Source organism: Penicillium brevicompactum, assembly GCF_028827555.1.
Source record: "Penicillium brevicompactum strain IBT 35665 chromosome Unknown utg000006l_segment0_segment0, whole genome shotgun sequence".
Taxonomy (NCBI): Eukaryota; Fungi; Ascomycota; class Eurotiomycetes; order Eurotiales; family Aspergillaceae; genus Penicillium; species Penicillium brevicompactum.
In genome coordinates, this window is record NW_026623209.1 from 4,575,381 (window position 1) to 4,599,614 (window position 24,234).

Consider the following 24,234-nt stretch of genomic DNA (forward strand, 5'->3'; position numbering starts at 1 on the left):
ACAAAAAAGAGATATTGAGGAGGAAGAGGGTGTGGAAGTCGAAAAAGACCATGGTGAAGACCCTGGGAAGGGAACTCCGGGAATTCGAGAGATTCGTCAGAAAATTCGTGAAGAGATAAGAGAGACAGTGTGGGCTTGAGGACAATAGGAAAAAGTCATCCTCAATCAAGATGGGAACGAACAGGACATTCATCGCCAAAAAGTCATGACTGGCGGAGGCTGAAATCTGATGTGAAGAACAGGAGAGAAGGTCAAATAATGCAAAGTACGTATGTAAAATTAGCCGTCAAAGAAACACCAAACCCCAGAATTAGAAAGAAACCCAAGTAGGTTTATTTGTCCATCTTTTGCCAACCGTTGAGGTAGGCCATTAGCCCCACGCCCAATAGCACCACACCGAAGATGGAGGCATAAGGACTAGCCTCTTCCACATAATTGGGCCTCTGGTGCTGGGTTGCGAATGCAGTGGCTGCAGCATCGATCTCCTTTTTGTGCGAGTTGGCGGAGTCAACACATGCGGTGTTCGCCTTGGGCTCGACTGGGCCATCGCTTGGCACTGCCTGGCCCGAGAAGTCCTTGGCTGGACTGTGATCATGTGCAGCAGATTTGCTGCCAGATTCTATCACCGATGCCTTCTCGGCTCGTTCCTTGCGTAAGGTTTCTACCATTTCCGCCAGTGACTTGCGAGCCTGGTTGGTGTTGTCTTCAGCGTGCTCTGCACGACCTTTGAAGGATGCGATTTGTTTTCTCATCTCTTCCATTTCTTCCATCATGGCGTCCAGGCGCACCTGAAGCCCAGCAGACTTGTCCTCCACAGGGGGTTCTGTCTGGGTTTCTTGTGAAGCAGGGTCCTCTGAAGGGTGGACGCCGTTGACCTGCACGGTGTCCTCCGTCTCGTTGTTCTCTCCGTCATCGGCACCGTTTTCTAAGATCGGAACATGGTCATCCGCGGCAGTATCTTTGCTTTCCACGGCAGGACGTGTCTCCAACTCATTGATCCTTTCTTCGGCCAACTTGCGAGCCGCCTGTTCCTGCAAGAGCATGCTCTCCAATTCTTTCACTCGGGTTCCTTGAGTGTCAATTTCCCGCTTAGCAGTAGACAGTGCTTCGATGAGAGACAAAATTTGGCTCGAGTCGCGTGATACAGGGGAACCAGTTCCGCCCTTGGGCTTTTCTGTATCACTGCGCTTCAAAGAAGAGAATGACTCCGACGCACTCCGAGAGAGCGCATCGGGCTTCTCTGGTAAAGGTTGTTGAGGAGGAGGAGCGGGGGGATCCGAAAATCTAGAAAAGGAGTCGACCCGCGGCATTTTTGGTCGTCCATTCAACTGCCGGTGAGCAGCACTGGCTTCCAAAGGAGATGGCTTCATCATCTTCTCCTTCTCTGCATAGCCCGGTTTCATGATAGTCGTCAAGAAATCATCAGTTTGACCAAGGTCTGTAGTTTGTTGCTTGGCGGATTTCAACTCGCTCTATATTTGGTTAGCTGAGTGCAAAATATGCCTGGAATTTCGTTTCCATACCGTGAGCCTCTTGACAACCTGTTCAATGGAGATAGGCGAGTTCCAGTAATTCATTTGTCGCTGTTGATGTAAAGCGCTGGCCTGAGTGCTGGCCGCACTCTGGGTACTGCGGCTGCTAGCATTGCTCCCAGCCCGGCCACGCATATGAGAGAGGGGTTGGCTCAGGGGGAAGGAAGAAGGCCGCCCCCAGAGGCAGGGTCCAAGTCCCCGAAGTTCAGGTCAAGGATGCTGGGTGTGTTGCCGTAAAAGCCGGCATGCTCAACCTTAGCCGAGACTTTGTGATGAACGATGGTGCTCTGATCTTCGCTGACGATGTCGATACCAAGTTCCAGGGTATCGCTTTCGCGAACCTCGTGCGGCTCCGATTCCCGGTTTTCGGGAGATAATCTCTGGCCATTCACAAAGGTACCGTTCGAGGATTTGACGTCGCGAATCCAGATCTTGCCGGACTTATCGGCCCATAGTTCAGCATGCTGTCTGGAAAGAACCTTGGAGTCAAAGAACCCATTGAGATGTGTAGGTACTGTCTTGGCATTTGTCTGGCGTCCAATGCGCAGAACTTCCGGGTAATAGGGCACGTTGATTTGTTTCCTGTCGAAAGTGCCGTTCATGGGGACCAGTATCAGCATCACCGGAGATTCTGCGGACTGTCCGTTCGCACGGACGCCATTTTGTTGCGAGGAGGGAGGCATGTGTTGCGATGGGACGATATTCGAAGTCTGGTGCATGGCGGACATCGTTGAAGATGCGCTGGGCCCCGAAGAAAATGCAGGCACAGCCTGAGATCGCGCGTTCGTTACCCCTGATACCGGCTCAGACTTCGAGGTCGGCCAGGGATTTTTGGAGGTCTTCTTTTTTGATGACCAAGTTCCTGATTCGCTGCCGGAACTCTGGTTGGCATGCGATTCCTGTGGAGAATTCGTCACGGTAGATGTCGAAGATGTTGATGAGTTCGACCCTAGGGAAGAAGAGGAGTTGGATCGCTGAACGTGCTTCCGTGGCATAAACATCCGCGAGACGTCGTCCGTGTTCACTGAAGACAGGGCTCCTTGACCTCCGTTACCAGAACTGTACCATCCCAAGCGAGACCCCGATTGTACACTAGGTGGAGATGCCACAGCAGTCATGGAGAAGGATGCGAATGTTTTTGGGCGGATGTGAGATGTCTAGACGGAGCGCGTGAACGGTCGCGAATTGTAAAAGGGGCCGTGGTCTTGGGCGGTCTGGATGTTGCAAAGAGAAGGTCTAACAATATCGGTTTATGCCTGAGAGTTGGGGGGATTGAGTGCGCGCAAGGGTGATTACACTTGAGGGTCGCCCGACTAAAATGAGGACGGTCGCGTTAGTGCTGTTTAGGGTGAGAGACAAATAAATTGGCCCCTACGTCGAGGTCTCGATTCGACCCACAGTAAATTAAAGAGTCCGGGTAACTCACTTCGCGGTCAATAAGGAAGTAAGTGTGAAATCAGACCAGTGCGTCAGGCCAAGGAGGCGTCTGAGGTCCGAATCATCGATAGTCTCACACTAAAGCAATGAACAAGCACAAGACGGGACTACCGCCTCGGCGCAGGGCTTTCAACCGCCCAAAGGAAGATGCAACGGAAGAAGAATTAGAGAGCGGGGGAATAGTTGCCACACAGGACGACCGGGCAAGAGCGAGGGTATTCGCTGCTCCCTCGACGGCAGGGTCACGTGAGACAGGGGCACGTGTGTTGTTTAGCGCCCGTTGACTCACGTGACGAGGGCGGAGAAGCTTGGGACTGGGGAGCAAAAAGAGCTGGTTCCTTGACTATCAATCTCATCTTCAGCTTGCAGCTATCGCCTGTACCTCTAATACAGCTAGCTAATCGCATTTATCTCAATCTTCACAATGCCTGTGGTTGCTGGTCCTCCCGCTCAGGCTGGCCCAGGGGGCCCCTCGACCTTCGACAAGAGTATGTCAACCGTTCCATACAACACGAGATCATTGCTTGCGCATTGATCTGGACGTTGAGGATAGTCTTATACTACCCAAGAATGATTGTGCTGACCTAATTATAGTGAAAATGGGTTGCATGATGGGCTCCAGTATGTGATCGCAAAAAAGGTCGCTCTTATCCATCAATGCCTTCTTGCTAATATACTTCCCTCAGCTGTTGGTGGTATCATGGGATTCATTGTCGGTTCGTTGCCCCGATCTCCTTCATCCTTTGGGTCCAAACAGAAGCTTACCTCCCATAGGAACCGTCACCATCTTCCAGTACGGTGCTGGCCCCAACGGTGTCATGCGGACACTCGGTAAATACATGCTGGGTTCGGGTGCGACTTTCGGGTAAGCTTGTGTCTCCAGCTTGATGTCATGATGGACCATATATTGATCGACGCCTCTTTTGATAGCCTGTTCATGTCCATCGGTAGCGTCATCCGCAACGAGGGACCCAAGAACGACCTCTGGCTCCGTGCCCGAGGACCTCCGATGATGCTCCCCCGACAGAGCCCCCTCCAGCCAATGCGCCAATAAATACAATCTTTCTCGCGGTCTCCGGACTATTCTCGGGAAACATGCGACATGACCACTCCCCGGCGACGTCCCTTGTACGATAATATCTCTACGGACGAGAGATAGCTTCTTTTTTTTTTTTTCGGTAGTTTCAAGTGTCAGAAAACGTACCCCAGAATGGTTCTGATGAACATGTTCATGGGCACTCGCTTATCCGGCACGCGATGTATATAACCTTGCAGTACCCGGAACGCTTTGGATCCCACTGTACCTCAGTGACACCAACCGCCCTAGGGTTTATTTTCCAGATTCTAATTCACTTGCTATAACTACTGCGCCTATACTCGCCCGTGCTCAGTAATAACCTAACGATCTGACAGGCCATGTAGCTTCGGGGAGGTGCGTTGAGCCGCAAGTGCGATCTGATGTTCCCGAACATGCTGCTGCCTGGCCCATTCCACAAGCGGCATAAGCAAAGTGGCGAATCCAACTGTTGATTGATCACGACGTCCGAGCGGGAAGATGGGCTCGTTGCTCCCGAGGTCCGCGATACGCATAGAAAGAGAGCCCCTTATGGGCGACATCTATGATTCCTGCTTGGGAATGCTCAGGCAACCATCTCCAAAACGGGACTTTTGATACAGCCTCATTGTTATCGTCATATCGATTGGCTCGCAAGGCAGACTGGCAAAGACTGGCCGATTTAGTTCAGGCCTGGTTTGGTTGGACGCTGCGGGGGCCGTCGACGTAAATCCGGGGTCAGAAGCAACATGCAACGCGCCAAAGCACCTACCTGCATGCATTCTGGAATGATCAAGTCTGCGCCAGTCTGCATGGACATGTCATTCGCACGTTCTTCAAATACTCCGATTAGCTAATGAATCGAAGATCGAAATCATTAGCATGACGAGGAAGATCCCACAGTTCCGAAATGATTTTCAAGGTTGGGCAATAGTACGTATGGCGTATCTTGCCGCTGAGCATCGAAGATCGGACTGTCTACCAATGCCCGTTCCCGCTTGTCCAACCATGAGTACCGAGGCCGGATGTAAAGATCAGCAGAGTTGTTGTCCCAGCCACCAACAAGATATGGTATGACGATAGGGACATGGCTGTTGGTGATCCCTGGTCTATGCAGGCTTAGTGTGGCCGTTTGGATGCTTTGTATACTCTGTAGAGATTAGTGGAAACCAACGTGTCAGTGTACGTAGCGGCAAAGGAGACGATTGGATGTGGCTGCACGGTGCGGTCGCATTGAAATGGAAGTACTCAGTGTACAGAGTAGAATACGCAATTTATAACCAGGGGGCACACAGCAAATAAATTCAATAGACACTAAATGAGTCACCGAAAACATGGTCAGCTACTCTCGTACTTGTCGATAGATAACATGTGCTCATCTCAGCACCAATCAAAATACGAAAATAATGTAAGGCGAGGCGGTAGATTCCATTCTGATCTGCAATACTAACAATGAAAAAGATGAAGCCTTTGGGTCCAGGCCAAAAAGGGTCACAGCTTCGTCTGACCGTGCAGCGCTTCATCCAGCCCCCTTCCAACTAGCGTCCATCGTTTCATTGGACATCTGACATGAGGTTGTGCATCGCATCCAATAAGGACTGACTCGGCTTAAGAAGGCTTGGAGAAACAGTGTGCGGCTCAACTTGGATAATATAAGAACCGTCTCGTCCAAGGGTGACGGCATCCCTATTCCACCTTTCTCTTACCTCCCCCTCCTTCGCCATGGCTGCACAGCTGGCCTCCCGCGCTCTTCACTACGGCTGTACAGTGGTAGCAAGTATCTTCATTGTGGCCAGCTGTCTTATGAAATGCAGTCCGGGAAAGAAAAGCAAGAAAGCTCGGGGCAAGAGGCGCTCTAAGCATCGAGTTCGAGTTTTGGTCGTCGTGACCACTTTGGTGGTTTTCACATATGTCGCTCAAACAGCATTGAATATTGCCACCCATGACCTGGACCACTCCCAGCCGTTCCTGGTGCATATGACCTCTCTGGCAGTCGTATGGGCTGCGGTGTCGCTCCGGCAACAACATTCCTCCAAGTACGAAGTGGCTGGTGCTTCTTCGGTCACCGCTGCTTTCGAAATTCCACTCCTTGCGCTATCCTTGAGTCACAAACCGAGACAGTGGGAGCCAATCGCACAGGTTACCATTTCGTCGGTCCGTCTATTCTTGCTCCTCATCGTGGTAGCTGCGATCCTATTGGAAATCAGACCACGGAAGAAGAAGAACTCCGAGGAATCGCGTCCATTTTTGAATGGAAACAACACGACTTATGGTGCAGTCAATGGAAACCACTCAGATAACAGCAGTGTAAATTCCGATAGTGAGAGCGAGTCGGACGCAGACACCAAGAAAGGTAGAGAGGCACGGGTGAAAAAGCTTCGCAATGAACAATTGCAGACATTTGGTGGTTGGTGGGAATACCTGAAGGGCTTTTCAATTGTTTTCCCTTACCTGGTTCCAAGGAATAATCGGGGAGTGCAGCTGTGTATCGCCATAAGCATCGCCTGCTTGTGTTGCCATCGAGCTTTGAATATCCTGATCCCGCAACAGCTGGCAGATGTCACCGACAGCATCTTTGCCAACAAGACTCCATATGCTTCCTTAGGCAAGTGGGCCTTGTTGCAGCTCATTCGCAGTGGAGCTGGTCTGGGGTTAATCGAGGCATTCGTCAAGATCCCGATTCGACAATTCTCCTATCGCCAGATCACCAATGCTGCCTTCAGCCACGTCATGAACCTGTCCATGGATTTCCACATCGACAACGACTCGGCAGAAGTCATGAAATCCATCGACCAGGGCGGGGCCCTCAATAATTTACTGGAAATGGCCATTCTTGATATTGTCCCCACAATTGTCGACTTATTCATCGCCTGCTTTGTATTTTACTTGAAGTTTAATGTCTACGCCTCATTGCTGGTGGTAGTTGCATCCATCACTTATGTCTCGGCAGAGGTGTTTACCTCTAATTGGAACATGGAGCAGCGACGCGAACTCTCACAAACGCAGCGAGATGAAACCCGCATCATGCACCAAGCCGTACAAGGCTGGCAAACGGTCACCTACTTCAACCAGTTCTTGTTTGAAAGGTCACGATTTGGGGAAGCAGTTGATCTTCGCCTAGGGGCAAGCGCTCGCTTTGGCCGCCGTCGGGCAGTTGGAAAGGCACTTCTCGACCTAATCAAGCCACTAGCATTCGTTTCTCTTGCCTCGCTAATCATACATGAGATCTCCGTGGGACGTGCCTCGACCGGAGACTTCGTCTTCTTCATTCAGTACTGGTCGTCGCTTATCTCCCCTTTGGCATATCTATCTTCACAGTACCGCTGGCTTGTCTCCGATTTGGTAGACGCCGAGCGTCTGCTCTTCTTGTTTCATTCTAAGCCCAGTGTCAATGACAAGGAAGATGCTTTGGATCTCAAGTGGGGTGATGGCCGTGTGGATTTCCGTAATGTTGACTTTGCCTACGATACCAGGCTCAGCACCCTCAAAAATGTCGATATTTCTGTCGATCCCGGAACTACGGTGGCCTTGGTAGGAATGACTGGCTCCGGAAAGACAACCATTCTTCGCCTACTGCTTCGACTTTACGACGTCACCACCGGGCGCATCGAAATCGACGGCCAAAATATCCGCGAAGTTACACTCAGCTCGCTACGTGAGACCATCGGTGTCGTGCCCCAAGATCCCGTCCTTTTCAACGCGTCTATCATGGAGAACCTGCGGTATGCTCGGCCATCTGCTTCCGACGAAGAGATCTACGAGGCATGTCGCGCCGCAGCCATACACGAAAAGATTCTCACTTTTGTATCTGGGTATGACACGAAGGTCGGCGAGCAGGGTGTGAAGCTGTCTGGTGGTGAGCTACAGAGAATTGCTATTGCTCGTGTTTTCCTCAAAAGGTCACCCATTCTTTTGTTGGACGAAGCAACAAGTGCCGTGGACTCACAGACAGAATCAGAGATCCAAGTCGCATTGGACCGACTGAGGGCTAAGCGCACTACATTTGTCATTGCACACCGGCTATCCACTATTGTTGGCTCTGATCGCATCCTTGTTTTGCACGAAGGCCAGGTCGTAGAGAGTGGGTCGCATACTGAGCTGTTAAAGAAGGAGGGAGGAAGATATCAAAATCTCTGGCAAAATCAGTTTGGGGCCGGCAAACTGGGTGGAAAGCCTGCGTTGTAAATGGTTTAGCTCGAGAATAGAAGGCGCCAACTTTCGAAGAAGGTTGGAAGAGGGTTCGCTGCTATCTGGTTAGATCCATGGATGGTAGACACATTGCTTGAAATTCAAAATCCACAAAATCAATGAAGATGATAGGCCCGGTCTTGTTCAACTAGCTATGTTAGGTTCTTTTCAATAATAAATACTCCTACAGATTCACACCTGGAGCTGTTGAATCCTTGAAACCACCCGTGGACCCGGGCAGCGCTTGGGGCAACCCTGGGGAAGCTCGCCGCTCCGGCTTTGTGCATAAATGGCAATTTTGAGATATCTATGGACATCGTTCAAACCTTGGAATGATATATAGTAACCCTGGAACATTTTCCAGGGTAAGCACTTCATACTAATCTATATATTCATCGAGATCTCAGGAATTATATCACATGAACGCCGAATATCTATGTGGCTCTCAGCTAAGCTAGTATATCCGTGCTCTATGCCCAGGTGTTCTTCATATCGGGGTCATGGCAGTACACCCGTGGACATGTACACAATATGCATGCATGTTGTGACGTGCATGATGCCCCGATAGAGATATCACAGCAAGATACAGAAAGGGACCGCTAACATAGGTGCTTGCATGCGCAATGTACACAGCTGTTAAAGGAAAATTACTTACTTGGTATTCGACAGTCAAAGATCGGCTGATTGATAAGAGGGTCTTTTGAGTTACTCACCTGGGCACTATAATTGCTTGATCGAAACCTCAGGCTTAGTGCCGATGGGGGTAATACTTGTCCTGGCCTTCTATTGGCGACATTAAAAGCCTTTCATGACCCGGCTCTTCCATAACTACGGAGTAGACGGGATTAAGTATTCCTGGGACTACTACGACATCGCAAGATTATCTCTGACCTAAACTCAGAACGACGATGTATTGATATCAGACTAAGATAGTACCCAGTTCATCATAATTAAATTTATTAGTCCATGCCTATCTCAACATTATGCGATGGGTGTCGGGCATAGTTTCTATGGTAGGGCAAAGATAGGGCTCGGATCGGACCCAACAAAAGCCAAGAGGTCAGCACTAAGCCAGATAGGAAGTGAGAGATTAAGCCCTCACCCCTTTCAATTTTTCCATTGTCACCCAAAACCCCTATGCTAACGTTAGTATGGAGAGTATACAACGTGGCAGGTGACTTCATTTTATTCCGATCGACAGTTGGATCTACAAACTCCCACATTCTTCACTGATGATAGGGCCGAAATTAGGGCTTTGGAGAGTCTAGAGCCTCGAAGCCAACACAGTTGCCTAATTGAGAAGGTTTGAGTGGCGATCTCTAACGGGAATGGTTCTTCATCTCTGTACCTGAATGGAACCACGGGTTTTCCATGCGGATCCGCTCACAAACCAAAAACCATTACGGAGTAAAAATCCGAAAATTTCACGGCTCTATGTAAAATGGCCCAACGTTGTACAGATACAGACGAAACGACTCCATAGTTAAGGAGAATTAATAATGAAGTGGTCCCAAGGCCCCAAGGCGACATTGGGCGGTCAAATTACAGCAAGTCATAGCCGAGGATCCTGCATATGACGCCAGGGGCTCGGAACCGACGGAACATGCGAGGAGGTGATACCGCGTTGATGTCCAGCGAGAATCCTCATTTCAGGCAGATGAGGATAGTGAATCCCTTAGTGTACGTGTAGCACTCTGTAGAGGAAAGTGAATCAAGACATATCTGGAAACATGCCACGAGACCAGATTGCTTGAAATCTAACCTAGACTGGGATAGGTAAGGATCCAGATCCTAGGACTGAACGGAGTAAACGTAGAACGTAAGAATTAGAGGATAGGGCGAAGAATTCTCGTATTCATCTCCGTAACGACCTTGTCAGACAAAGGACATGTTCGGGTTCAATTGGAAATGGCCTGAGCACCCCTACGAATGGACGAAGTAGGGCTAGGAGGGCGAGAGAACCAAAATCAAAACACCCAAATCAAAGTTTCCAATGGGTAAAGCGCCCCTGGCGTCAGTCTGTGCGGGTAGACCCTTCGTGTTCCTGGATCCTTGGCGACTTTAGTGAGGTTAGTGAGATTTAGGGCTCCGGAGAGTCATAGTTTGGTCTTAGATGGGGCCCAATTCTGAATAGTCCCTTCGTTCGCGTGCCCCCCCTGGACCAATCGCGGCCTTTCATTTGCCTCAAAAAACAATATTAATTTAAAGAAAAAATCAAGTGAACCAAACAAACACCCTCTTTGTCGATTTGGCCCTGACCCCAGGTTCAACGCTCGTGTATTAAGGCATGCCACGCCCTTAATTTTTTCCTTTTCTCCTCTAGGCACATTAGGCATTTTTCACCCTCATACACTCTTTTACTCGCCCCCAGTCACTCGTTTATCCACTCGAGCAGTGCTCCCCACGATCTTTACTTCACCTGCAAAGTCGAAACATATCTCAAACGCCCTTGTCTCGTAGTTTGTTCGAGCCTCCCGCCATACACCAATTTCCCTACGCGCGCAACTTTATATCTATCTTACTCTTGCCTTTCACCTGATCTTCTGTGATCCCTTGACTCAATCGCAATGAAGTTCACTACTATCATCGGCTCTCTCTGCCTGGCGCTGGCCCCGCTTGCAGCCGCAACTGAGACCACCACCACCATGACCTCTACCACCACCATCACGAAGACTCTGATTCGTGTTAACTCGGTGACTCCGACTCCCAGCTCCAGCATGGCTACGATGCCTGCTTCTTCCACCTCTACCCCGCTGTCCAAGGCAGCTTCTACCACCTCGGCCATTGCAGCCGCTTCTTCCACTGGCGCGGCCGCCCACGTTGGCGCTGGCATGCCAGCTGCCCTGGCTGCCGCCGGCTACATCGCTGTGATTGTGGGCCAGGCCCTATAATCGCCTATGCGACGCGGCCTCTCAACAAGGCGCATCTGCGCAGGCAACGGTCATGAATTGGACTCATTGACAAGACTTCGCCCAATCAATACTACGCAGATGACCTTGTTCGAGGCCGCCAGCCGTTTATCTTCAGCAGAGCCGGGATCTCTATATTTTTCACCTTTTACCTCTTATACCTTTCACCTTTTTCTATTCCTCTCGGTTAACTGGAGAACCTACTTGAGAGGAAACGGTTTTACGCTTTTCCAAATACCCCCTTTTTCAGTTTCTGTCACGACTTTGTGGACCGATATGAGTTGATGTTTTTACCTTCTTGAACCCCTGTTGATTCAATTCTTTTGTCAATATTTGCCTTGGTGGATGGCGGGCTGAATAGTTCGTATTCGGCTTCTAATGACGGCTTGCTATTTCTCTGGAACATAGTGAGTCGAGTCATCCATAAAATAGAGACACTTTATTACTTTTTGACAACCAACTGGATATACAAGACCTGAATGTAAAATATTTAGAGAAGATCATGACGATCCAACATTCCAGTGGAGCGGCAGAGTCAGCCGTGGGCTCCGGGGTCAACTGATACCCGTGCGCATATTTGATCTGATCTTATCTTTCCACGCGGATTCCCACCATTTTTGTGTTGCTGTGCTCGTTATTTTCGATAGGTTTGATGATTTGACAAGATTTACTTCAATTGATCAGTGTCACACATCGAAAAACGGACAAAATATAGCATAAATCGCGCCATACGCGCGTTTGTTGATCGATATCGCGGGTCCCCACACTCGCGTCGCGCATAGACTCCGCTCGAACAAGAGATGAACAACACTTGATCCAAGTCATCAGGCCAGTCAAACAATTCAACACGCCTGATTCAGATCAAATCACCATGGACGGCGAGATCCCACTCCCCCCACCGCGGCACATTCGGCATCGATCCCCCGCGCTGCCCGCTCAGTCGACAAACGCGGTCTCATCACTGCATCGCACAAGGCGTCTGTCGCGTTTTGATGACCGTTCAAGCCAGCCATCCAGTGACCCTGCCCTTTTCTCCAGCGATGATGTTCCAGCCTCTGGACTAGAGAATTACCATGCGCCCACACCGGGTTCGGATCGCAAGCGGCGGTATCGGGGGACGTGGTGGGGAGAGCAGGTGATGGATCCCAAGCGCAAAAGGCGAGACTTTAAAGCGAAGAGGAACGTCGACAGTGGTGTATGGATGGGGAGTGATGAGTCGGGGGCCGACTCGCTTATGTCGTCAGAAAGCTCGGCGTGGGGAGAGGACCTGCGCAAGTCAGCGCTGACCCCAAAGAACACAACACGCTTCAACAACCCGGAAGCGGACGTTGAGACCACACCAACTCAAATTCGCGCATCATTCAAAAGCATGGAAGAGCCAGCGGCGCATCGATTGGCACGTCAAGCCATCACGGATGCACTCGAGCAAGGCAAAGAAGCTTTCGATCTAGGGTATGTGGTTTCCCACTCGTATATCCCATGGATCAGCCCTGACACAAATTCTCGCACAGACATCTTGAACTTGGGACCTTGCCAGAAGGTCTATTGGAGCCCCTACAGCACTTTACTAGGCTACCTCCCGTTGGCGCGGGCCCTGTCAGCGAAGATGCGTTTGATTCTCTACATGGAGATATCAGCATTTACCTTTCAAACAACTGTCTTCAATCTGTCCCCAGAGACCTGCTTGGCCTTAGCAATATCAAGCACCTGAGCCTGCGAAACAACAATCTGACCAAGATCCCATCTTCGATTCGTCAACTCACATCGCTGGAAGATCTGAACATTGGCTGCAACCAACTGACTTATCTTCCCTGGGAGCTCATATGGCTGATGAAAAATGGGAACTTAAAGAAGCTCAATGTGCGTCAAAACCCGCTCCCCCTTGTCCGAGACGCGGACGTGAGAGCTTGGTGGAAGGGTGCGATCGATCCTAGTACGCTTTTTGACGCTACACCACCAAGGGGTTTTGTGCCGAACTCGAAATATGAAGAGCCGCTTCATATTTGCACCAGTCCCATAACCTATTACAACGAGGAAGGAAATGCCATTGATCCCCCAACCCTAAGAAACATGGGCACAGCGACCGAGTCTTCCAACAGTGTCCCTTCCTTGCGAGAGCTTGCTCTTCGCGAAGTTTGCAAGCTCACGGACTTGGAGAAACTGACCGACGAGGAGATCTCCCAGTACCCACCATTGGTTGCGCCTCTTATTCGGAAAGCGATAGCGGTGCGTCTGGAGGGCGGCCGGGTTTGCTCTGTGTGCGAGCGTCCCTATGTGATTCCCCGCGCTGAATGGACAGAATGGTGGGACGTTACCTCGGTTGAACTGCAAACCCAACCAGCTTTGAACTTGTACCGACCAATACCCTTCCGACGTCATTGCTGTAGCCTGTCGTGTGCGCCTAAAGACTCTGGACCATGGTTCTAGGATCTGGCATAGCTGGGTTTTCGTTGCATTTCGGACTTCTTTCTGTATCTATTTGATCTGCATGTTTGTGTACAATACTTTCAAGACTATCTATTGGGTTTCTGGCCATGGCCGCTACATAGTTTTATGACGACTGGACTTACTACTTTCATCCAATACGTCTCTTGAGTAGTGTTGATGCTCATGGGTCTCGACATTTCTACGTTTGCAATGTCGCAATGGTCACAATCAACTGGATCTGACCATTTTTTGGTGTGCTGCACATTCCCAAGGTTGATTTCAAATTTGGTAGCGTCATCTTATCTTCTACCCCAATCTCAGAAGATGCCGTCGGAGTTAGGGAACTCCGTAACCTTGAAAGTACTCCGACTTGATAGTCATCTTTAACTCCGCGACCCTAAGTCCACCTTCTCCGAACCAATCAATTTATACAGCTCAGCTACAAGATGTATTTTCGAGAAATATCTCTCTTCTCGAAATCTATAATAACCACTGAGAATCCTCTACAAATCACCAAGATCCTTGCTTCCGAGAAGCGCCAGTCTAAACAATGACTTCCCAAGCACCAACCTTCACGAAGCCCAACCGACCTCTGACATGGCTGATAACCGGCTGTTCATCAGGCCTAGGTCTATCCATAGCCCGAATCGCCCTATCCAACAACCAAATCGTGATCGCCACATCCCGCGACCCCTCCCGCACCCCAGACCTGGTAGCGGAGATAAAGCAAAAAGGCGGCGAATGGTACAAACTTGACGTAGACGACCCAGTCGCTGCTTCCGAGCTGCTATCGAAACTCGAAGTTGCGCGCTGCAAGGTCGATGTGCTGGTCAACAATGCGGGATTCGCTATTCTCTCGGCCGTTGAGCAGTTCTCGGACTCAGAGCTGCGGGCGCAGATGGAGACGGTATATTTTGGACCGAGTCGACTGATTCATGAATTTGTACCGGGCATGAGGGAGAGGCGATTTGGTATTGTTGTGAATATTAGCTCTGGAGCGGGGTTGGAGGGAAGGGAGAGTATGGGTGCTTATGCTTCGGCGAAGGCTGCTATGGATGGTGAGTTCTCTACCGATACATCTGACCATGCGTCTTGCTGATACAAGTAACACAGGTCTATGCAAGGTTCTCTCGAAGGAAATTGCCCCTTTCAACGTTCGCGTGCTGACGGTGTGGCTGGGTGTGTTCAACACGGCGTTTGGAAGCGGGTGTCTCACGGCGAAAGATCCTTTGCCAGAGGATTACAATGGATCTGTCGTCGCTCAGATGTTGGAATTGATCAAGGGAGGTAAGCTTGTCGCTGATGGTGATAAGGACAAAGCAGCCAAGGCGATCTATGAAGTTGTGCAAGGGGAGGGGGTTGGGACTGGGCACGAGAGTGAACGATTCCTGCCCATGGGTCGAGACATGATTCCTCGCCTTGAGTTGGTCCGTGACCAGCTTGATCATACACTTGATGTTTTTGGTGCTGCTGCTGGTAATGTTTACATCGATCGGGAAGAATGAAGCTGATGTATTGAGAGTGGATAAGGATGTTGACATAAAGTTCCTTCTTCTGACCAGCTGTAGTTTCGTGAATCAGGACCAACTCATCATACCTAGGTAGTAAGAAATCTTTGGACTCGATCCATGGATTTACCTCAATTCCTAGGGGACAGGGTAAATCTAGTAGCTATCATTCAAAAGGAGCCCTGGGTGGATGGATATCCCTTCCTGCGAACCATGTGAGAAAAGCCCTGTTTCTACCAGATCGGCAATTATACCAAAACATTTACATTTTTTTATTCCGAATATTGCCTGGGAGCTTACCAAAAGCAACGCTCGATGACTCTTCGATCCTGCTTTATGAGGGCGATGCGAGGTATTCAATGATCGCCCACTCCGATCGGAGATTGCGAGTTCTTGTGCTGGAGATGTCACATTATTGCCAAACCTGTTTGAGGTATATGACGCTAAGCTAAATCAACCCGGAGAGAAATTTTGGGAGCTTCATGTACTGGAAGCAACCAAAGAGCGGATCAAGCTTTCACAAAGTCCAAAGTTCGGCGTGAACTCCAAATCCAACGCTCTCGAGCCTTGGGACCGAGAGTCCAATGAAGAGGCGATTGATCAATGGAATGATGATATCATGGATAGCGCAATCCATTCCGAGGATGATGATCTATTTGAGTCTGGAGAGAGTGATGCGTCTTTTTGGGAGGGATACGGACCGACCAGCTGCAGGGACATTATTGATGACGCGGACTACGAATTTTACTATTCAGACTAGGATATAGAACAGGCTAATTTGTGTCAAAATTGGTATGGCTCAATCATTCATGATAGTTAAGTAGGTAATAAAAATGTCAAGAGTTTTGCTACATGCGTTGGATGCCAACGAATCCAAGAATTTGAGCTATGCCAGAGGCAAATAGGAAAAGGCTCATATAGGAAGTGTAATAAGGATTCATTTGAGAAAATAATCTATAGACAAGGAGGAGGAGGAGAAATAGAAGGTCCCCTCCTAGCAGAAGACAGCTGAGGGTTGAAAATTACCTCCCAGCCAACGCGCCAACGCAGAGATACGCTCATATAATTCCAAGGCTAGGCGTTCTGAGCCTCATTAAAACGCTCTATAGTGCTCTCCATAGCAGCCATTCGTTCTCGCAAAGTAGATATTTCTTGTTTCACCATACGACGTTTCGGCCAAAATGGTCCGCTCAAGTTTAGCATCTACCATGGAATCCAATTGATCAAGAGATCGAAAGATTATCTGTTGATTCCTGCTCAATTCTTCATTCCCTTGTGGTTGTGTCAGCTCCACACCAGGAGACTCTAGCTGACCCTGACCATTATCAGGGATAGGCTGCGGCGAAGCTGGTATCGGGAACTCAGGCGTCGATTGAACGGCCGACACATCTTCAGCTTCGACTTCGACTGAAGGAAGATCGCGCCGTTTTTGTATAACTTGTAGGTCTTTTGGGAGGCGTTTTATAAATCGATATGCCCACATTGTACCAACCCTACGATCAGACCCGGCACGAATAAGTGCGTCATTTGCCCAGTCGTTCAGCATAAATGGGGTAACTGTGAGATTACGATCTCGTGAATCGGCAATGCGCGAGAGAACTTCTTTCTCTTGGGCAGGTTGCAGAATTCGATTTGCGAGTTTTGGGCGATTGGCAGATTTGAAGCCACGAACTAGGCGGTTTCGAAGTACGTTATAAGACACATCGAAATCACGCGCAAGTTTGGTTAAATTGGTTTTTTCTTGCGTTTTTGCATGAGCGCAGGCTTGAACTATGCGCGCTTCATGTTCTTGCTTTGCTTGCTGGGCTGCTTTTTTGGCCGTTTGTTTGGCTGTCGGCATGATGGCTGGTATGTAGGAGAGGAAATGGTAAAAAATTGAAGATTTTGGCAAAATAGCCGATCGGGCGGAAGCAGCGGGACCCATATGGGCGAGGTCGCAGGAGGGAAAAGTTGGATGAAAGCGATACATATTTAGAGCCACTTCTAAGTTTTAGGATGAGACCATGGATTATTTTTAGTAAGGCCGAGTGAGTTGGCTTCAATAGCAAAAGTAACAATAGCCATACCAGTGGCTGCACAAGGCTAGACGACGTGGTGATGTGATCCAAACCGATCGCGGCATTGTGAGCGAACTTGAATGCCTGATAGATCCAACTCGTAAGGGAAAAAAAAGCTCAAAATGATCGCTAATACGGCAGGCTTCAATACAAGGAAAAACAGGTCCCACGGACATTGTGAGGGGGAATAGGCAAGTAAAAAGGAAAGAGTGGGAAAATTATACGGGTTAGCGATTACGATCCGCACGGGCTTGGTGCCAGATGGTGTCGCCGCTGAGAGCCGAGAAGCTGAGTGTAGCTAAGTTTCTCCAGCTTGACTGTGGTGCAGAGCTAGGGTGGTCATTGAGTAGGCCCGCGGTCTGTTCAGTATCGGAAGATTCCTCATTGGCGCCTTCAATGAGGACTGGGGCCGAGGAAGCACCGGCTCGCGAGATGACCTCTTGGGTCTGTATATCGTCGCTGCTGTGTGCGTGGTGGTGGCTTCCAGAGCCACCGGACTGGACATGAGTCATGGAACGCACAACATCGCCTTTGCAGATAGGACAGGTACGACGGCGAGTAGTCAGCCATGGGGTACTGGGAGAGAGTTAGTCGACTGATAATCATTCAGGGAATCTGACATGTCACTTACATGCATTCCGCATGGAACTCATGGCCACATGGCAGGCTCATGACCCGGCTTTCGCCATCGATGTATTCCTCAAGACATACAACGCACTCCACCTGTCTTCCTGTATATTTGCGCCGCCACAGGGTAGATCCAGTCTGCAGACTGCACTTCTCTTCCTTGGGTAGGGGTGGAGAAGTGAGCCCAGTGCCAGAAACAGTCTGTGAGCGTGTTCTGATTGCGCGGGCATCGGTTGATCGAATCTCGTTGCCGAGAAGTGGGGAAGTCGGCGACACGGGACCAGGGCTAGGAGGTCGCGTGGAGTTAGAGGACGAAGAAGAGGAGGAAATGGCGATAGTGTGATAGGTCCTGACAGGAAGACGCTCAATGACCGACTTTGGTGCGCGCCATCGGCGACGTCTGATTCGGGATCGGAGCAGTAGCAGAGCGTACACAACCGTTAGTGTAAGCAGTGGGCTGACAACCAGGACTAGGAGAGTATCAAAGAACGGGCTGGTCGACATGCTGGTAGGTGTCATTGTGACCCAGAGTCCTTCATGCTCGGAAGGCACTGTGTTTGGTCGGCTTGACGTATAGGGGCTGTTATTCTGTGCCTTCCGGTCTGCAGCTATGTTCTTCTGAGGCGACGGTGCCGAAGAAGGCTGTGACTCCTGCGTTTCCTCACCCCAGCTAAAAGATCCCAAAAGCCAACTTTTGTTGGAAGACTTGGCCTTCCCACGAGCCGCATCGGATTGCTTGTCAAGTCCCTTGGCACTCTTGTCATGGGGGCTGGCATTGGATTTTTCAACGCTCTGATATTCTCCACTTCCGGGCGTGATACTACCCCCTTGCAAAGCATTGGCCGAGGAGGCAGATTCTTTATCTGCGGCAGCAGTCTTTGAGGAATCCTTACCCGTCACCGAGGTGCTGGGTGTTGGAGTGCTGCTTTTGGCGGGCATCAGGTCTGGGTCTCTCCAGTCCTGAACTCCAATAACAAACTCATCCTCGTCGAAGCTATCAGGAGACATGTCGGCCCGGTGGCTGTCAAAGGTCGCGTCAACCTTGCCACGACCGCGGCGATTGGTTTCAGCCGATCTTTTCCAGGCATTCGATGAAGGGTCTTTATCTTCCCACGAGCCAAGGTTGATCCAGTCAATATTTCCACTGCTAGGTGGGCGCCGGCTGTCCTCCAAATGACTCGAGCCTCGGGTTTTGTCGCACAGTCCAAATAATGAACCAATGGCATGCCAGAATCCACGGTGGGTATGAGGTGCAGCTACAGGTTTTTCTTTGTTAGCCAAATGGCCGCTCGCCGTCGGACTTTGAGTAGCCGATGCTGCCGTGCTAGTGGCGTCTCGCTCTTTGTCGACGTCAATCTGACCTGCCACTTTCACCTGAGATGATCCCAGTACATCTCCCAAGTTGGCTGAGCTTCCAGTATGTCCAGGCATCAGTGATGACAGAAGGTGTGCGGTAGTGTGAGAGGTGAACAGTGCTGGAATTGACACATTGGACGTGTCGCCTCGTGCGTACATGGTGACCAGGTTTCCACCTCGGGTGTCGTCACCAACAATCAACCCAACTCCTCCACGCCGTTGAGCCCACTTGACTTTTTCCAAAAATCCGCAGCCACCGCGACTCAAGAGCACCACCTTGCCCTGGATCTCTGCGGTCTCCTGTAAAGATTGGATGTCGGCATGCGCGGATGGCTTGGTTTGAACGTATTCCCCAAATTTTTGGCCCATGCTAGGGTTTGAATTCCCCGATTCGGGGAGCGGGTGATGCAGATGATCATCGGTGCCATCGTTCGTCAATAGTGGGGGTATCGTATCATCTCTATCGTTCGGCGGTGTAGTATCGGCCTGCGACACAGACCGCGGGCGGTTTTGCGACGGGTCATTGAGTGTATTACCTCCGGAAATTCCGGAACTCTGTTCCACGCCCCTCGCGGTTTTTTCTTGTTTCTTTTGATTGGTGCCCTCACCCCAACCAGGTATATCGGAGCAACCTAGCTCCCCTTCCACACCGGCAGCTAGGCCACCTTCACCGAAGCCACTGCCTACCCATAACTGTCCACTGAGACCTTTCGCTGGCAGAAGCGGACCGAATGCTGCAGGCCGAGCAAGGAAGAAAGTTGAGTTGTCGTCGGTAAGGCTGATAACGGCCGACGGCGGGAAGAGCGACGATGGTATACTGAAAGCAAATAGCGCACGCAGCCCAGTCGCTCGACCAGCGAGCGTATTGGGGGTTGCTACATCAGAGGATGTGAGCGCGGATAAGATGGTGAGGAGGATCGGAAAGAAGATAAGGCAGAAGAGGACGATGAGGAGTCGTGGCGGTCGCATGTTGTCTGATAGAAATGTATCGCTTTGAAAGGCAAGGGGTTTGGTCGGATAAGTTGGACCACGGCAGATATGAGTGTCGATCGAGGGAGGGAATCACGATGCCAAAAGATCGGTTGTATCACAGTAGTTTAGGCACTCTTTATGACCAATCCAACGGTTGGCGGCAAGCGATCAGGCGGTCACTCATCGAGTACAGTGCGCAGCGCTGCGGCTGGTTACAAAAGCGCCGCGGGTGTCCACACAAGTTCACAGAAAAGTAAAAGCGAACAAGAGAAGGCCGGGAGTGATGGGAGTCAGGTGGAGAAGTGAACTCATGATGTGGATTGACCTAACGCCGGGTCTACGGGCGGCATGCCCGCCATCCACCTGGGCAAGTCATGTGCTTGGCAGCCTGAGGCAGGATTATTGCCTTGATGCCTTGGAATGACAAAGAAATGACAGCAGCTCGGATCAATGCCCTCTGCAATAAATCTGCTATCAAAGAGATGTTTCATTGTTCATATCCTCTATCTGGTCAATGAGGACGTGGTGAAGCGAAGAAAAGAGAAAGTCAAAGTATCATCGAAACTTGCAGAAGAGAAACCCCTGGCAAAGAATGAAGAGCACCAAAACTCCAAGAGTGAACCCTGGCGACACAGTGAAGATCCCAATCCCAGGTACCACCCAGACTGCTCCATTTCCGTGGGTGGGTTTCGCAATATCAGATAGATTTGATGTCTCGAGCTGGAACTGCCGATCATTTCATCATTGCTAGGCAACTGTATACGCTTGTAGTTCAGGTTCAAATCTGCTAGGCCATAGGCATAGTCTGACAACGCAAACACAATGTCTAACCTTCTACACATTTCCTACACTACTCCGTACATCTTTGAGCCATAGAGCTCCAAGCGAGAGGAAATAGCACAGGATATTTTTAGACTGTAGGGCTGGGCTCCACTTGCCTCATGCTAGTCGCTGTACGTACTCCTAGTGGGGGTGGCCATGACGTAAATTCCATCTATCAATCTAGCCGGCATCTTTGATGTTGTACTCCGTACAGCTTCCTGGATTTCGACAAGTATTCAAAATCCGATCAGCGGTCATGTACAAGTACTGTCAGGCCCACGTAGCTACCGTGCATAATTCCCAGATTACGCCATTCAACCGAAGAGCGTGGCGTGCTTCGAATAGTGTGGCTCAGTGGCGTTCTTGATTTCAATGTGGATCCGGGACATGACGACGAGGGGCAGTCATAGCTCCTCATTTCAAGCCAAGAGGTTTATCTTGTCAGAGAAAACCCGTTTGGAACGTCATGACCGCTGGATAGAGCGCCATCCTTCACCTATCATCCATGTTTTGCAAAGTATTATTCGTATTGAACCCCGCGCTATGTCGTCACTGAGAGCTACGATCTAGTCGTGATCCGATCAAGACAAGCAAAGAAGAAAGGATATAAACCCTCTGCTAGAACCACTTGCTCTAGAATTCATATCAAAATCAAAAACATCTAAACACATCTATCTCCAACCTTCATCAAAACTTTTATCACATCTTTACTTCATCATGTCTGGCATTATTCACAAGGTCAAGGATGCCGTCACCGGTCATCACGACAAGGACTCCCATGACTCCAAAACACATGGTTCGTGATCACTGTGTGTCTCGTGGTGCCTACTTTAATTCTAACAACATAATTCAGGTACCAATGACACCTACGGATCCACCCAAAACACCAGCGGTAACCAATACTCCTCTACCGGCGCGGGCTCCAACACCCACGGTACCTCCACCGGAGCTGGTTATGGTGGTGCCACTGGTGCTAGCGGCCTTAGCTCCGGCCCCGGCTATGAGACTGGCACCCACCACGGCTCATCCACTACAGCTGGTGGTTACGGCTCCGGCGCTGGCGCTGGCGGCTTGAACTCGGGCTCCGGCTACGAGACTGGTACCCACGGTACCCACAGCTCAACTGGTGCCGGCGGTTACGGCACTGGTGCCGGCACTGGTAGCACCTACGGTTCCTCGACGGGCTCTGGCTTGGGTGGCCACACCTCCGGTACCCACACCGGCTCCGATGCCTACGGCTCATCCAACACTGGAAACTACGGTTCCGGTAACATCAATGCCGGTCCCCACGATTCCAAGCTGGCCAACAAGGCCGACCCTCGCGTAGACAGTGACCGTGGTGAGTAATACTTCCCAAAGAACAGAAAGGGCTCTTGAGCTGACTATAAATCTCCAGACCACCGCGGTAACCACGGCACTACCGGCCTCTCTGGCGGCGGCCTTTCTGGTGGTGGCCTTGGTAACACCTCGGCCACTGGCCACTCCACTGGCGCTGGATACGGTTCTAGCAACCCTATCTCCGGCAGTGACAACTTCGGCAGCACCACTGGTTCTCACACCCATGGTCACGGAAGCAACCCCATCTCCGGCAGCGGCGGCTACGGTGGTACCACTGGTCACTCCACCACCGGACAGACTGGCTACGGCTCCAACGATCCCATTTCTGGCAGCGGCGGCTATGGCAGCACCACTGGCCACTCCACCGCTGGACAGACTGGCTACGGCTCCAGCAACCCCATCTCTGGCAGCGGGGGATACGGTGGCACCACTGGCCACTCCACCACTGGACAGACTGGCTATGGCCCTGGCAACCCCATCTCTGGTAACGACACCTACGGCAGCTCCACTCACGGCTCGCACAACACCCACGGCCTCGACAGCCGCACTGGTGAGCAGGGCTAAGGTGGTCACACCACCGGTAGCAGCAGCTACAACGAGAACACCTCCAAGACCGGCAAGACTACCGGTCCTCACAACTCTGACCTCTTGAACAAGCTCGACCCTCGCGTCGATGAGAAGAGCAACCCTGTTCCCAACCAGCGCAGCGGTTACTAAGCTCTTTACGAGATATGCTTTTACGAACTTTCGATGGGCTGTATTCCTAGCTTTTTAATTTAGTTTCTCACGAGAATGACTCCAATATCAATTTGATTTCCTTGTTCATTGCCAAACTCTGAAATACATGAGTACACATTAGAGAAAGCTTTTGCTGTTTGACCATGTATCATTCAACCGCGCTATTTCTGTCAAATGCCAAAATCTTTCTTTATTTCTGGAATCCTTGGAAGTTCTTGAAAAATATGGATCTCTGGCTTGAGGGGCTTTGAAACACTTAGGCTCTGGGTGATAGAGAAATGTTGGCTACTGATGCACAACTATTCCTTGATAGGCCTCAATCTTATAATGGAGCAATATACATTTTCGGAGAAGAAGTATCAGGGGCTATGGGCAAAAAACAGCCAGCGTGCTTCATTTTCAATCTGATAGTTTTCATCTTTAGAAGACTCGGTTCAAAATCGAGTTCTTTTCTTCCCTCTTCTGTGCGAGGAGGGAGGTTGATCAAATATCCTCGTGACATCTCGGACCCACATGTCGAACGGGAAGACTACAAAGAGCTGGCAGTGAGAACGACAATAGAAGATCTGAGATAGGTCTGAGGTGTTCAGTCGAATTGTCTTTCGAGAGGCGAAATGCAACATATGAGGTGTGTACTGAAGTCTATTGTTCTGCTTCCCAGCCTACCTCACTTAAGTTCTCTTCTCCCCTAATGTGGATGGTGCACTATTCAAGTTAATGACAAATCCTAACTCGACTTAGCAGGCCGTGAGAGACATGCTTGACATCAGGGAAACTGATGTCCTCTTTACCCACGATCTCAAATTCAACCATCATGTTCAAACAACAAAAAGGTTCGTCTCAAAGAAGGCCATCTCTAATGAAAGGGCAACTTTCGAAACAGAGAAGCTCTTCAGTGAATCTGGTGAGACATTGAATGAAATCACACTTTTGACCTGGAGTGCATCAGAATGGGCGACAAAAGATGCATCTGTCACAGTCCAGATCTCGCTGGGTCATCGATGATATCTCTGGGGCATTTCCAAACTCGAGATCTGGAACAGACTCAATCGTCAACGAGCAACCTCAGGGCTGGTAGTCTTTCATGTTACAAATCGGCTGCCTGTAATGGCGCAAAGAACACGCGATATGGGACTGCACCGGGCGATTTACCCGGTAGGGTCTAACTGTGTCATATGTGTGCCATGCATATGTGTGTCTTACTCCTCTCGGGTATACACCGATTCGTTCAGCGCTGACTGAAACTCACCAAATTCTAGCCAACACACC

General features: G+C 50.2%; 10 protein-coding genes across 10 annotated transcripts; 6 read left to right on the forward strand and 4 right to left on the reverse strand.

Moving 5' to 3' along the window:
- Positions 1-332: 332 nt before the first annotated feature.
- Positions 333-1,667, reverse strand: N7506_009951 (uncharacterized protein; the record flags this gene model as incomplete). The annotated part of the gene is made up of 2 exons (XM_056959244.1): positions 333-1,472; positions 1,524-1,667. The coding sequence occupies 2 exons, from the start codon at positions 1,665-1,667 to the stop codon at positions 333-335; spliced, it is 1,284 nt and encodes a 427-aa protein (XP_056808634.1).
- Positions 1,668-1,684: 17 nt separating this feature from the next.
- N7506_009952 (FHA domain-containing protein) lies at positions 1,685-2,650 on the reverse strand (the record flags this gene model as incomplete). The annotated part of the gene is made up of 1 exon (XM_056959245.1): positions 1,685-2,650. The coding sequence occupies one exon, from the start codon at positions 2,648-2,650 to the stop codon at positions 1,685-1,687; it is 966 nt and encodes a 321-aa protein (XP_056808635.1).
- Positions 2,651-3,393: 743 nt separating this feature from the next.
- On the forward strand, positions 3,394-4,023 carry N7506_009953 (MGR2/ROMO1 family protein; the record flags this gene model as incomplete). The annotated part of the gene is made up of 5 exons (XM_056959246.1): positions 3,394-3,457; positions 3,564-3,590; positions 3,656-3,685; positions 3,744-3,834; positions 3,900-4,023. The coding sequence occupies 5 exons, from the start codon at positions 3,394-3,396 to the stop codon at positions 4,021-4,023; spliced, it is 336 nt and encodes a 111-aa protein (XP_056808636.1).
- Positions 4,024-5,745: 1,722 nt separating this feature from the next.
- N7506_009954 (ABC transporter ATP-binding protein) lies at positions 5,746-8,208 on the forward strand (the record flags this gene model as incomplete). Its single annotated transcript, XM_056959247.1, has 1 exon — positions 5,746-8,208. One exon carries the CDS (start codon positions 5,746-5,748, stop codon positions 8,206-8,208), a length of 2,463 nt encoding a protein of 820 aa, XP_056808637.1.
- A 2,570-nt stretch (positions 8,209-10,778) lies between these two features.
- N7506_009955 (uncharacterized protein) lies at positions 10,779-11,102 on the forward strand (the record flags this gene model as incomplete). The annotated part of the gene is made up of 1 exon (XM_056959248.1): positions 10,779-11,102. The coding sequence occupies one exon, from the start codon at positions 10,779-10,781 to the stop codon at positions 11,100-11,102; it is 324 nt and encodes a 107-aa protein (XP_056808638.1).
- Positions 11,103-11,991: 889 nt separating this feature from the next.
- Positions 11,992-13,547, forward strand: N7506_009956 (leucine-rich repeat domain-containing protein; the record flags this gene model as incomplete). Its single annotated transcript, XM_056959249.1, has 2 exons — positions 11,992-12,572; positions 12,632-13,547. 2 exons carry the CDS (start codon positions 11,992-11,994, stop codon positions 13,545-13,547), a joined length of 1,497 nt encoding a protein of 498 aa, XP_056808639.1.
- A 550-nt stretch (positions 13,548-14,097) lies between these two features.
- Positions 14,098-15,052, forward strand: N7506_009957 (uncharacterized protein; the record flags this gene model as incomplete). Its single annotated transcript, XM_056959250.1, has 2 exons — positions 14,098-14,605; positions 14,661-15,052. 2 exons carry the CDS (start codon positions 14,098-14,100, stop codon positions 15,050-15,052), a joined length of 900 nt encoding a protein of 299 aa, XP_056808640.1.
- A 1,096-nt stretch (positions 15,053-16,148) lies between these two features.
- On the reverse strand, positions 16,149-16,895 carry N7506_009958 (uncharacterized protein; the record flags this gene model as incomplete). The annotated part of the gene is made up of 1 exon (XM_056959251.1): positions 16,149-16,895. The coding sequence occupies one exon, from the start codon at positions 16,893-16,895 to the stop codon at positions 16,149-16,151; it is 747 nt and encodes a 248-aa protein (XP_056808641.1).
- Positions 16,896-17,339: 444 nt separating this feature from the next.
- On the reverse strand, positions 17,340-20,064 carry N7506_009959 (PA and RING finger domain protein; the record flags this gene model as incomplete). The annotated part of the gene is made up of 2 exons (XM_056959252.1): positions 17,340-17,688; positions 17,744-20,064. 2 exons carry the CDS (start codon positions 20,062-20,064, stop codon positions 17,340-17,342), a joined length of 2,670 nt encoding a protein of 889 aa, XP_056808642.1.
- A 1,542-nt stretch (positions 20,065-21,606) lies between these two features.
- N7506_009960 (uncharacterized protein) lies at positions 21,607-22,791 on the forward strand (the record flags this gene model as incomplete). Its single annotated transcript, XM_056959253.1, has 3 exons — positions 21,607-21,685; positions 21,743-22,228; positions 22,286-22,791. 3 exons carry the CDS (start codon positions 21,607-21,609, stop codon positions 22,789-22,791), a joined length of 1,071 nt encoding a protein of 356 aa, XP_056808643.1.
- Between the last annotated feature and the right edge of the window lie 1,443 nt (positions 22,792-24,234).